The sequence below is a fragment of the Vidua macroura genome, chromosome 8, assembly GCF_024509145.1.
Source record: "Vidua macroura isolate BioBank_ID:100142 chromosome 8, ASM2450914v1, whole genome shotgun sequence".
Taxonomy (NCBI): domain Eukaryota; kingdom Metazoa; phylum Chordata; class Aves; order Passeriformes; family Viduidae; genus Vidua; species Vidua macroura.
The window spans coordinates 30,615,350-30,628,169 of record NC_071578.1 but is presented as its reverse complement, the minus strand read 5'-3'; the positions used below and the strand labels follow the sequence as shown (position 1 = coordinate 30,628,169).

The 12,820-nt window shown below is 45.2% G+C and overlaps 1 protein-coding gene across 16 annotated transcripts in view; it reads left to right on the top strand.

Annotated features, from left to right (window-relative positions):
* PCDH15 (protocadherin related 15) overlaps nucleotides 1-12,820 on the top strand; it is a 331,935-nt gene that overhangs the window by 284,161 nt on the left and 34,954 nt on the right. For all 16 annotated transcript variants that reach the window (XM_053984471.1, XM_053984472.1, XM_053984474.1 and 13 more), the window contains 2 exons: nucleotides 4,561-4,776; nucleotides 8,688-8,776. In XM_053984471.1, coding sequence (XP_053840446.1) covers nucleotides 4,561-4,776; nucleotides 8,688-8,776 — 305 coding nt within the window. The remainder of the gene's footprint in view (nucleotides 1-4,560; nucleotides 4,777-8,687; nucleotides 8,777-12,820) is intronic.

The following is a 12,820-nucleotide window of genomic DNA, read 5'->3' as shown; positions in this document are numbered from 1 at the left end:
ATTTTTATGCTCATCCCAAACATGCCACTGGTGATTTTTGGTGACAGGGTCAGAGTGCTGCTGTCACACTGAGTGGGGTTTACCAGCCTCCCTGGGTGTCCTTTGCAGTCACACGTTGCCAGAGATTAATTTATTTATGCTTTAAAGGCATCATTTGTTGGGCCTTCTAGGAAAGGAGAGAAGAAGAACGGGTTTATCACTGAGAGAACAGAATGCTTTGGGTTGGAAGGGACCTTAAAGCCCATCCAGGGCCACCCCTGCCATGGGCAGGGACACCTTCCACTGTCCCAGGCTGCTCCAAGCCCCAGAGTTCAACCTGACCTTGGGCACTTCCAGGGATCCAGGGGCAGCCACAGCTTCTCTGAGCACCCTGTGCCAGAGCCTGCCCACCTTCTGAGTAAAAATACCCTCAGTGCTTTTGTGCTGGGATCAGGGAGCACCCCAGGATTTGTGCCTCGTCCTCCTCTGTGGGAGGGGATCCGAAAGGGCTGGAGGCAGCAGCAGCAGCAATCCTGATCCAACTCCCTTTGTGTGGGCACACCTACACTCAATCACAGGAGGCTGGAATTTGTCCTGGTAATTCCTGAGATCATCCATATTTATCAGCCCTCAATCACAGCAGGATTTAAGAGACATCTGTATTTCTTGTGCAGAACAAAAGGCAGATATGCTGCTGGAATATTAAGATTAAGTGCAGCTCTTTCTCTTCTTTGACAGTCATAATGCAACTCTTGAGATGTCATAGATCTCTTCCTAATGAAGTGTCAAAAATATTTACCTTCAGGACAAATTACAGGAATAGCAAACATCCTTCCTAGAATTAGAGAAGTTTGGGATGTTCCTGGGAGCAGCTCACAAGCTCTCTCTGCTGGTCCTGCCAAGCCCAGTGTCCTTAGGTTGGATCCAAAGAGCAGAGAAAGGAGGGAATGCAAAAAACTAAGTTAAATATTTGAAGGTGGAATCTGATCATTTTTCCAGCCTGTTTGGCACCTCTTTGCTCATCTCTGGGTGGATGTGGAAAGAACCTGAGTTGTGATGATGCTGAGGCTGCTGATGGCTCTGAGGTGGCACTCAGCTCTCAGAACTGGTGACAATTAACTCGGAGCCTGTTCACCAATTCGAGGCACCTGAACTCTGCAGGACTTTACAAGCTATGAGCTTCAAATGTCAAAAGGCCTCTTTCACTGCAGTTTAATGCCTTAAACTCAGCTGCAAGACTTAAAACATCTCATTAGTGCTGAGCTCCAGTGCCCTGAGCTTTGTGCAGAAGGCCTGACTTCATTTAATGCCTGTGCCTGCAGCATCAATACTTTAATATGGATCCAAATTTTGTTTGTTTTTAGTCACACACGTCTCCAGGCGTGAAATGCTGAAGGTGAAATTGATTTCTGGTGTCATTGAAAGCAGTGACTATTAAAAGCTGTAGCTTTTATTGAGAGAGAATTTGCCAATATTAAAAATATGATGGCCTCTGACCCAGCTGAACCAACCTCATAAATCCATATTAACAAAGAAATTGGCTTTTTATTGGAAGGGCATCATGCTCCTCTCCAGGACACCTCTAGGGAGCCTTTGGACTTCACTGGGCACTCCATGGGAAACCTGTCTCACTCACGGATGTCCCCAAAGGAGCTGGATCAGACATTGCTCCTGTGGCTGCTGCTGCATCCCTCATGTGCCGTGGGGGGTTACAGGAATTCTGTTTTTCTTCCCCCCCCCCTCCAGCTTCATTACCAACATGCAAAGCTAAGTGTGGATAAACAAGAGGGTTTGGCCAGGCAGAACTTCTCTGGATTGGTCATGGCTTTATCCTGAGCTGTGTTGTATGAGCTGAACTTGCCCTGGAATCCCAGAGTGGTTTGGGATGGAAGGGACCTTAAAGCCCATCCATTCCAACCCCCTACCATGGACAGGGGCACCTTCCACCATCCCAGGCTGCTCCAAGCCCCAACATCCAGCCTGGCCTTGGACACTTCCAGGGATCCAGGGGCAGCCACAGCTGCTCTGGGCACCCTGTGCCAGGGCCTGCCCACCCTCCCAGGGAACAATTCCTTCTCAATATCCCATCCATCCCTGCCCTCTGGCAGTGGGAACCCATTCCCTGTGTCCTGGCACTCCAGGTACAGCTGAGGTGCTGCTTTAATTTTTGTCTTTGTTTCTCACCATCCAAACATCAACCTGGTGTTTCTCTCCAGCCAATTCCTTGAGTTCAGGTTGGATATTAGGAATTGTTTCTTCATGAAGGAGTGGCAGAGCATTGGAAGGGGCCTGCCCAGGGAATGGTGGAGCCACCAGCCCAGGAAGTGTTCAAGGAATGAGTGGATGTGGCATTGCACAATGTGGTTTAATGGGCAAGGTGACGATCAAAGGTTGCCTGAGGTGATTTTGGAGATGCTTTCCAACCTTAAAAATTCCATGATTCTATGACATAGCGTGTTTTCACATTCATTTCTTCCTTCAGCAATTTATTTATGTGGAAAGTCAACAATTTTCCTGACTCTCTACCTGTCAAGCTCCCATCTGCTGGCTCTGGGATGTTGTGGGGTTGTATTTCCCCGTGCCAGTTGGAAAGCTGGAATGCTCTGGAAAAGCCCACTGATATCTTTACTTTTTTGACTGAACAGTAAATTTCAGAAAGCTTTTTAACCTTCCCATCTTTCCTAAAATCGCTAATAAAGGAGTTTGAGCTCAGCCAGGAGGCAGCATTCTCAGTTTTAAAAGCCTTAAAAAGAATTACAGAGCTGGAGAACAAAAACAACACATTTTATATTTATGCTTTTGGCAGTCAAGCCAAATGAAGCTTTGTGAATTGAGAAGAAAACAAAATATTGAGAGAGGGTGGGAATTTAACCAGTTGTGTGACCATGACGAGTGACAGCCAGTGTCATTCTAGGAGCTAGTCTTTTGGGCTGTTCTGAATGAAACTTGCTCTTTCCAGCTAAACCAGCCTGGATTTTATCCATTAAGTGCTGGATGGTTCTGTCTGGGAATCCGGGCTGGTGGGAATGGAGTAGCATGGAGCATACACAGCTTTGAGTACCTGGATCGCTTATTTGGTGCTGGTATTCCCTGAAAAATTATCTGAAAATTAAAAAAAAAAAAAACATAAGGGACTATTTCCACCCTCTAGAACTTGTTCAGTGCTGGTGAGGATACAATTAATGATGATTAATGGCCCCCTGTTGAAGGCCTAATGACCTTGCAGAGATAATTCTCTTTTAGTAGTTGTGGTATCTCATAAACAGCTCTGCCCTCTGGGACAGGGACAGGACGACAGGACCCCAGGGAACAGCTGGAGCTGGGTCAGGCTGGAGATCAGGGAAAGGTTCTTCCCCCATAGGGTGCTGGCACTGCCCAGGCTCCCCAGGGAATGGGCACAGCCCCGAGGCTGCCACAGCTCCAGGAGCATTTGGACACCACTCCAGGGGTGCAGAGGGTGGGATTGTTGGGGGGTCTGTGCAGGGCCAGGGGTTGGATCAGTGATCCCTGTGAATCCCTTCCAGCTCAGGGTATTCCATGATTGTATGAACTCTTCATGCTGACACAAACCCTTATTATTTTTCATTCTTAAGTCATGGCACAGTATGGATTTTCCATGGATTTCATGTGCACCTTTTCAAAGTTAAGGCTGGTTTTTATTCCAGCATTAGCTTAAGTGACAGGCCTCAGGAGCAGTGCCAATATTTCCATAAAAACCTGCTGATAGATCCTGAAGTATCCCAGATGCTGAGGCCATGACCAAGACTAATGAGTGCTCAGGCATTAATTAGCTCCCACCTTGCTGATCCCTGGAAGGAGCCACGGGAAAGTTCTGTGGGGGTCCTTGGAAACGCTTCCCTCTGGATACAGGTTGAACAGGATCATAAGGAATGGGGCTGGAGAGGCCAGGATGGGGCTACACAGGGTTGGCAGGAGCAGGGAAGGTGGAATAACAATCCTGGGGCTGCCTGGTTGATGCCAGCTCTGCATCCTGATCCAGTTCAGCAATGGTGCCAGGGCAGCTTTGTGTCCTGAACTGGGGTGCCCAGCAGGTCCCTGGGCACCACTGCAGCAATGCCACTCAATCCTTCCTTATTTTAATAAAAAATTGTTTGATTGCACCAAAAATACCTGGGCTCCATCAGAATATCTCTAATATGAAAGACATTCTTATGCAAGTTTGTGCGCAAGTTGCTGAGATGGTTTTTTCTTTGATAATTCCTTTTCAATGAGAATGTGGCAGTGGAAGTTTCTCAGAATTAAGCGGTTCTTAGGTATTGTTGCAGACTTGAAAGTCAACTTATGTTTTTCTACTTTTTAATTTTTCTTTCTTTCTTCTGGAGCAGTTTAATGCCAACAGAGGAGGAAGAAATTGCTGGAAAAGCAAAACTGAGTGCAGCAAAGTTAAATGAAGCATTTAAAGTAGCAGCCATATCTGTGCTCTGGGATCTAATGTTTTAAATGTCAGAGTGGCAGAAATTTGCTGGGCCAAGATGTAACTTTATTTAAAGGACAAGGTTAATGACTCCTTCCATGCATATTTACCTTGTTTGCCTCTGCTTGTTTCGTTTTCCCCATTAGGCTGATGATAAGGACACTGGGAATTATAGTGCCATGCAATACAGGCTCATCATTCCCCCCATCAAGGATGGCAAGGAAGGCTTTGTGATCGAGGCTTACACGGGGCTGATCAAAACTGCCATGCTCTTCAAAAACATGAGGAGATCCTATTTCAAGTTCCAGGTCATTGCCACTGACGATTACGGCAAAGGACTGAGCAGCAAAGCAGAAGTGCTTGTAAGTATCAGCCAAGGATTATTATTATTATGGAATAATTCCTGAGGAAATTCAAACACTGCGGAAAGTTTAATTCCAGGCAGACCTACAGAAAAGCCATAAAGTGCTTGTGCTTAATTTTTTGAAGGCACTGGAATAAAGCTATTAGTTTCTTAAACCAAAAGATTTTGTGACATGTTTGAGGGAGTCCAGAGAAGGAACCAGAATGAGCAGAGGGATTGAGCAGCTCTGCTGGGAGGAAAGATTGGGACATCTGGGATTGCTCAAACTGGAGAGAAGAAGCTCTGGGGTGACCTCACTGAGGCGTTCCAGGACCTGAAAAAGCTACAAGAAACATGGAGAGAGACTTTAGACCAGGACCAGTACTGCTAGGACAGTGGGAATGGCTTCCCACTGCCAGAGGGCAGGGATGGATGGGATATTGGGAAGGAATTGTTCCCTGGGAGGGTGGGCAGACCCTGGCACAGGGTGCCCAGAGCAGCTGGGGCTGCCCCTGGATCCCTGGCAGTGTCCAAGGCCAGGCTGGACAGGGCTTGGAGCAGCCTGGGGTAGTGGAAGGTGTCCCTGCCCATGGCAGGGGTGGCCCTGGATGGGCTTTAAGGTCCCTTCCAACCCAAACCATTCCATGATTCTATGATTCTGTGTCCCTGCTGGTCATGTCCAAGTTGTCTTAGTTGCTTAAGTTAAGGAATAATTTTGGGATGAGAATAAACTTTTCAGTCCCTGAGAAAGAAGCATTTCAGAACTGGTACCATGTTTAGGTGTCAGGCTCATTGTTTTGTGCTGTTCAAAGAACACTGACTTAGTCCAGGCACTAAAACCATCCAAGCTAAATTTCCTTAAAGCCTATAAACTTGATGGACTGGCTCAATATTAGCATAATGTGAAAGGGATGGAGTGCATTATCCACTTCACGGGAACAGTGTCAAAGGATAGAGATGAGAGCCAGAATCCTTGGTGTGGTGAGTTCTGCAGGAGTTCACCAAGTAAACATAAAAGATGACACTCTCATGCTTGACCTCCCAAAATGATGGGGCATTCTCAGGTAATTTAGGCACTAATGGGACATTAAAATATAGCCAGAAGGAATCGACATTAACATTAGAAAGTGAAAGATGTCTCATTAATTTATAGAGATTTCTTTCTGATGTCTGGCTGAGTGATGAGCAGTGCACCCAGTTGCTTTGAGCAAGGCCTGGAAACTTGGAGGAGCTGGAGATACAATTCCAGACTGACTCCATCCCACCTAGAACACTGCCACATGGACCTGTTGGAATGAGTCCAGAGGAGGCACCAGGATGAGCAGAGGGATGGAGCAGCTCTGCTGGGAGGAAAGGCTGGGAGAGCTGGGATTGTTCACCTGGAGAGAAGAAGCTTTGGGGTGACCAAATTGCGCCCTTGCAGGGCCTGAGGGAGCTGACAAGAAATACAAAGAGACAATTTTCAAGGGCTGGAGTGCTAGGACACAGGGAATGGCTTCCCACTGCCAGAGGGCAGGGATGAATGGGATATTGGGAATTAGGAATTGTTCCCTGGGAGGGTGGGCAGGGCCTGGCACAGGCCACAGAGCAGCTGTGGCTGCCCCTGGATCCCTGGCAATGCCCAAGGACAGGCTGGACACTGGGGCTTGGAGCAGCCTGGGATAATGGAAGGTGTCCCTGCCCATGGCAGGGGTGGAACAGGATGGACTGAGGTCCCTTCCCCCAGGCCATTCTGGGATTCTCTGATTTTATGCACCAAGTGTGATCCATACACTAAGACCCTTTCCCATGATTTTAACAGGATTTTCCTGCTGTGGGGTCAGGGGCTCAGGCTTTCAAATGTTATTTCTTTCAAAAACAGCTCATAAAATGCACAGAGAACAGAGAAAGTAATTTAATTACTCCCATGCAAATGAATAAGATATGGGGGAAGAAGATAGGACTGCACTGAGAGGAGGTCTGGGGAGAAGAGGCAGGTCATCACCAGAGGGACAATGCTGGGAAGAAGCTGAGCAGAGCAAAATGTCCTCCAGAGCTGGGACCAGGGTGCTTCCCCAGAGCCTGGCACAGCTCTGGAAGCAGCAGGATCTGCCAAATCCCCTGGTCAAAGGTCTTCACACTGGTGGGGACAATCCATGGGAAGGACACCAGGATGGCTCAAGTCAGACACCTGTGGCTTGACAGTTTGCTTCCATGTGGTGGAGTTTTCCTTCTCAGCATCTATGAGATGAAAGAGATACAAGAATTACATTTTAAAATGTAATTAGTTTACTGCAAGGAAGCACCTAAAGGTGCTGAGGAAAGGTTGGTAGTGGATATTCACCGTCATTATTTGAGATCATGGATATCATCTTCATGATGTCATAGATCTCAACTTTAATCAAATGTTTGTTAGGGTTTGAAGAGGTTTCAAGGCCCCTCCTCATTCGGGTTCCAGCTACTCCCAGGAATCCATTGGTGCTATATCACAATCAAGAATCTTTTTAGGCTTTGCCTTGCTGGATTTAAAACTTGGGAAGTGCCTAATGAGCGAAGCTTGGGATCAAAGGGATATCACTCATGGGCTAGAGGTTACCAACAATTTTCTGCTTTGCCTGCCTTTACAAATGGGGATAACAAGCAAGTTAATGTTACCATGGAAACCTCAAATGTTGCTTGATTTTTGTCCAACAGCCTTGGTTTCCTATAACTTGTCATGAATGTGTGTTTATCCCTGGTTTTGTACATGAACAAGTGATGATAATTGTGATTTCTTCCACATTAGAAGAATTACTGCCTTTGTTTTTGGTGTTGCCTTTACGCTGTTTTCAGCTCCTGGGTGCACAGTGATTGCTTGAATTGGCTAATGTAATTAATTCTATTAAATTAATCATTGCTTTCCAGTTCCGTTGCATGATTTTTATTTCAAGCTCATTATAATTCTGTGTTTCTTACACAGAAGCCTGTATGTGCTGATCAAGGAATCTGATGACATTTCAAGAACATTTAAATATTTAAAGTTGAATTAAGCTTCAAAGCTGGTGAATCAGTGTTTGATGTGGAAGCACATTTAGGTTTTTCTGCTGCTGTGCTTCCAGGGCTCCTCTTTGGAAAATCAGGGCTTGTTTATTTCTTTTAGAATCAACTAACCCTTGATTTTTAAATTTATCAGCTTTAACATTGGCCTAGTTTTCCAAATTTTCCTCCAGAATCCTCCACAGGATTGGAGTGATGTTGGGTTCATAGTAAAAAACAATAATTGCCATATATTTGCTCTGAGGTTACTCCATACTTCGGTGGAAAACTGAAATTTAATTTGATTCCAACAAAGCACACAAGTATTGAGTGGATTAGAAGTATTTTTTCCTGCTTTGTTTTTCTTTTGGTTTTCTTTTTTTAAGGAAAAAGCTCAGTTGTGAAATGTGCAGTTTTACGATAGAGGGAGAAGCTAAAACAATTGGAGATTACAATAAAACCTCTCACTGATTGCTTCAATGTAAATGAACAATTTCCTTCCTGATTTTCTAACGAAGTAGCATTGATTTTGTGGAATTAATCCTGTATTTCCATTTCCCTTGGTGTACATTGCATGGCTCCAAGGGAGGATTTTCCTGGCATCCAAACCACCCAAATGCTCAGAAGTAATTTTGAATACAGCCCGTGGGAGATCTGAGATTCTCTAAGTCAAATCTAAACTAAGAGCAGCTTTTGCTGTCCCTACGTTAAAAATCCATCATTCTGATGCAGACCTGGAATTACAATTCCAGTTAAATCTTTGATGTTTATGGGCTTTAGCTGCAAGATTTCCCAGCTCTCCTCTTTGGAATTAAAAGGAGAAATGTGAATATCAGGGCATGGTGTGGAGGCAGGAAAGGAATTTTTCCATTGCTGTCAGATGGGAGGGGGCTGTGCCTGGCAGTGCCAATTGAATTTCCCTCTTTTCTTTCCCAGGTCTCTGTGGTCAATCAGTTGGACATGCAAGTGATTGTCTCCAATGTTCCTCCCACCCTCGTGGAGCAAAACAAAGACCAACTCATTGGGTAACCAATTTATTTCCTCTCCAAATATCAGACAATTCCCTGGCTTTGGGGTTGGATGGATCAGGGAATGAGGGAAGTTTTTTTATCTGGTCAATAAGAGTCCCCAGGCACCACATCAGCAGCAGCTTCCAGGAGTCAGGTTTGCACTTCTGGCTTCTTTTTGTAACACAGAGACAATTTTCTCTACTTGCTGTCATGGAATTAGCCAATAGGGGATAGAAAATGATGTAGGAACTAGTCTATAACCAATCTTTGTCTTTTTTTTGGTTTTTTTGGGTTTTTTTGTCATTTCAGTCAGTGATGAGTGGCACTTCCCACAGGTCTGGTCCATCCTGCTTGTTGTTGTCCATAGAATTTTAAATACCTTGGGATTGGTGTCCAACCAGTCATTGGAAAATTCTCTGAGTGCCTCACATCTTCACTGGGCTAGGAAAAATTCCTGATGGATTTGCTCCTGGAGATTTGGGATACATTTCCCTTTTCTCCCTCTGTTTTGGGCCAGGTGTGTGTTGGCTCTGAGAGATTTGAATGTCAGAACCACCAACAAAGTTGTTCAGGCTGAACTCGCAGGGAATGCACTTCCTGGAACCAGGAATAACTTCTAGGAATTACTTCCTAAAAGGAGGGATTGCCTAGAAGCAGGAATAACCTCCTGAAGGGTGGGATTGCCTATAAATAGGAATAATTTCCTAAAAGGAGGTATTGTATAGAAATAGGAATAACTTCATAACAGGAGGCTCTACTGAGGTGGGGTCAAGCTCTTTTCTCAGGTAACAATGGACAGAAGGAGAGGAAACAGCCTTAGGCTGCACCAGGGGAGGTTTAGATGGGATTTTAGGGAGAATTTCTTCATGGACAGGGTTGTTTCAGCATTGGAAAGGACTGTCCAGGCAAGTGTTGAGTCCCCATGCCTGGAAGTGTTCAAAACCATGTGGGAATGGCAGATGAGGACATGGGTTAGTGGTGAGCAGGATGGTGGTGGTTGATGGTTGGACTTGGTGGCCTTGGAGATCACTTCTAACCCAAACCTTTCTGTGATTCTGAATTTCACATTGCACAAAGCTTTGGAATGAGTACAAATTTTTTAAAAACCCACAATATTATCAGGTTTTGAGTTCTCCAAATCATCTTGGGAAGTCTTTACCTTCACAAACACCATGGGCAGATCCGTGTAGCTGGAGAATTTCTCTTCTAAGAAGAGCTTTTTAAGGACAGCCTTTGCCAGAAGAATTACATCAACTTATTTTAAAATTGGCTCATTAATTCCTGAAAATATTTTCAGAGAACATGTATCTCAAAAATAATTTTGTAGCTGTGTACAAAGGTCTATTTCACAGAGAAATCTATTTATTTCACCACTCTCTTCAAATTTCTCATGTTTTTCTCCTAAATTTAAAAAATCACCCTCTCCCTGTTTTTATACAGGTTTAATAATTAGTGCAGCCCATAAAAACAAAATAAGAATTTGTGATTTTTTTTTTTGTGTGCAACCACAGGCAAAGAGAAAACAAATTATTTGGAATCTCAGACCGAAGCAGTTTTGCCACTTCAATAATGCAGTAATTTATAAAATTGAATGTATCATTAATTAGCAGAGAAAAAGACTATCATCAGCCCTGTCTAGTGGGATGTGTCCCTGTCTGTGGCAGGGGAGTTGGAACAAGATGATCCTTAAGATCTCTTCCCAACATAAACCATTCTGTGATCTGTGAATTAAATTAGTCACTACCTGGGTTATTCAGCTCTTTCTCTTCTCATTTTGGCAAATATTAATCCCTGAAAATAGAACATTTAGCCAAGAGTTGGTGACAGGGAATGTTAGGGTGGGGGGGCACAGGAGTCATTAGTAGAATTACAGTGATTTTTCACAATAAAATAAATTGTGGTTTAAACAACTTTGGATAAGAAGTTATACCAGGTTATGTCATTTCACAAGGAGTTATGAGGTGTTAAGAATTATATAATTCAGTTTTTCCACACTCAGCACACCCAGAGATGGGTGGGAGTTAATGGTCCATATAAAGGGAGCAAAGCAGGGAAGAGAAGATTTAAAGCATCAATATTTGGCTTAGGAGTTTTTTGAAGAATACAATGGACTTGTCTTCCCTGACAGTTCCAATAGGATCTTTTGCCGTCATTCAGTGTTTTCTTCCAACTGCTTTAATTTCATCAAGCTTCTCATATTCTCTGGGCTGCACATCAATGTCCCATTTAGTATTTCTCCTGCCCACCTTAATTATGGCTGTGCAGACAGACCCATTTCTGTCTGCTGCAGGAGGGGCAGAGAAAATAGGCTGAGGCTTCGTGGAAAATTAAGTGTGTGCTCCTCTCCTTCAGAAAACTTGGTGGAGACAGATGACGGAGTGTTCTTGAAAAATGCAAGTTTAGGGGAATGCTTGTTTGTTGGGCAAGGAACAGCATTTCATGGAATCATAGCATATCCTCTGTTGGAGGCAAGCCAGAGGCATCATCAAATCCCATTCCTGAAATAAAACAGCCAAAGTGGTTCTCAGAGCATTTAATTCCTTGATTTTCATGTGGTGAGCACTTAAAGCTCTGCCTAAAGTCAGATAAGCCAGACTGCCAAGAGAGATCTGAGCTTCTCCCATCCTGCAGGGGAGAGAACTGTCTTGGGAAGTAAATTCCTCTGTACACTCCTGTAGAGATGAGATAGCACATCAGTTCCTCTGAAGTGGAATAGTGGAGTGTGTTAAAATGAGAGTTTGGATCAAATATAGAGAGTCACGGGGTGACTGAGGCTGAGGGAGCTCAGTGGGCACTGGTGGCACCTCCCTGCTCCAGCAGGGCCATCCCAGAGCACAGGGCACAGCATTGTGTGCACACAGCTCTGCCCCAGCCCCAGGGAGGAGAGCCCCCAGGCTCTGTGCACAATGTGCTCAGGGCTGGGCACTGCCCAGGGAAGAAGTTGTGCCTCCTGTGCAGGGGGAATTGCTGGGCTCAGGCCCTGCCCGTGGCTCTGGTGCCATTGCTGGGCCCCGGAGCAGAGCCTGGGCCCTGCTCTGCCCCTCCCTGCACACAGGGACAGCCAGGCCTGAGGGCCCCTCTCAGCTGGGGCTCCTCTCCAGGCTGAGCAGCCCCAGCTCCCTCAGCCTTTCCTGGGCACCCAGATGCTCCAGGCCCTCACTCAGCTCCAGCAGCTCCTGGCCCTGCTCTGCTGAGGCTCCAGAGCTGGACACAGCACTCCAGAGGTGCCTCCAGGGCTGCCCACAGGGCCAGGATCCCTCCCTGACCTGCTGCCAATGCTCTCCTGCTGCCCCTGGGATATCAGGATCCCCAGATCTTCCTTGTGCAGCTCTCCAGGGTTTCTCCCCTCACTTCAGCCATGCTTTTCTCAGTCAGTTTTATGCTCTGAAAAGAATGGGGAAGTTCCCCAGGTGAAGATCAATGCTGAGCCCTTTAACACAATGCAGAAGTGGCCAGGCAGGCTTTTCCCTGACAATCCAAATGTAGAATCAAGTGCTGATTCTTGGAGTTATTGCTGAGGGAGTTTTTTTGGAATATGAATGTTGAACCTTCCAACTTAATGGTTTGCATATCTAAAGCTGACTGCCATCATTCTTCAAAGGAACTCTACTTAATGCACAGAAACTGTGCTGCACTTAAAAGAGATGTTATAAAATACTACAGCAGTAAATACTGCTGTAAATTATAGATCATAATATACAGCACATGTACATTGTGCATAACAAAAGATTTTATGTCTAATCGTAGTATATGAGACAATAAATTTTATATCTGGGAGCTGGAACACTCAGTTCAGGGAAGTGTTTCAGACGTGGATGATTTCCCTGCAGTTATGTTTTTTCTTCTCCTCAGTCCCTGAACTGGTAAAAATTGAGCACATCTCAGCTGCAGGGTATAAATCACTCAGTCTTGTTACTCTTCCCACAGGAGAAGTCACATTCCCATGCTCACTTTAAGATTTTTGCCAGATAATTACTGAACTAAATCTAATTACAGGTGGCTGGACCGTTTGCCTGTTGGGGTGGTGGCAGTGACCTTGCCCTTGAGCCCTTTCCACAG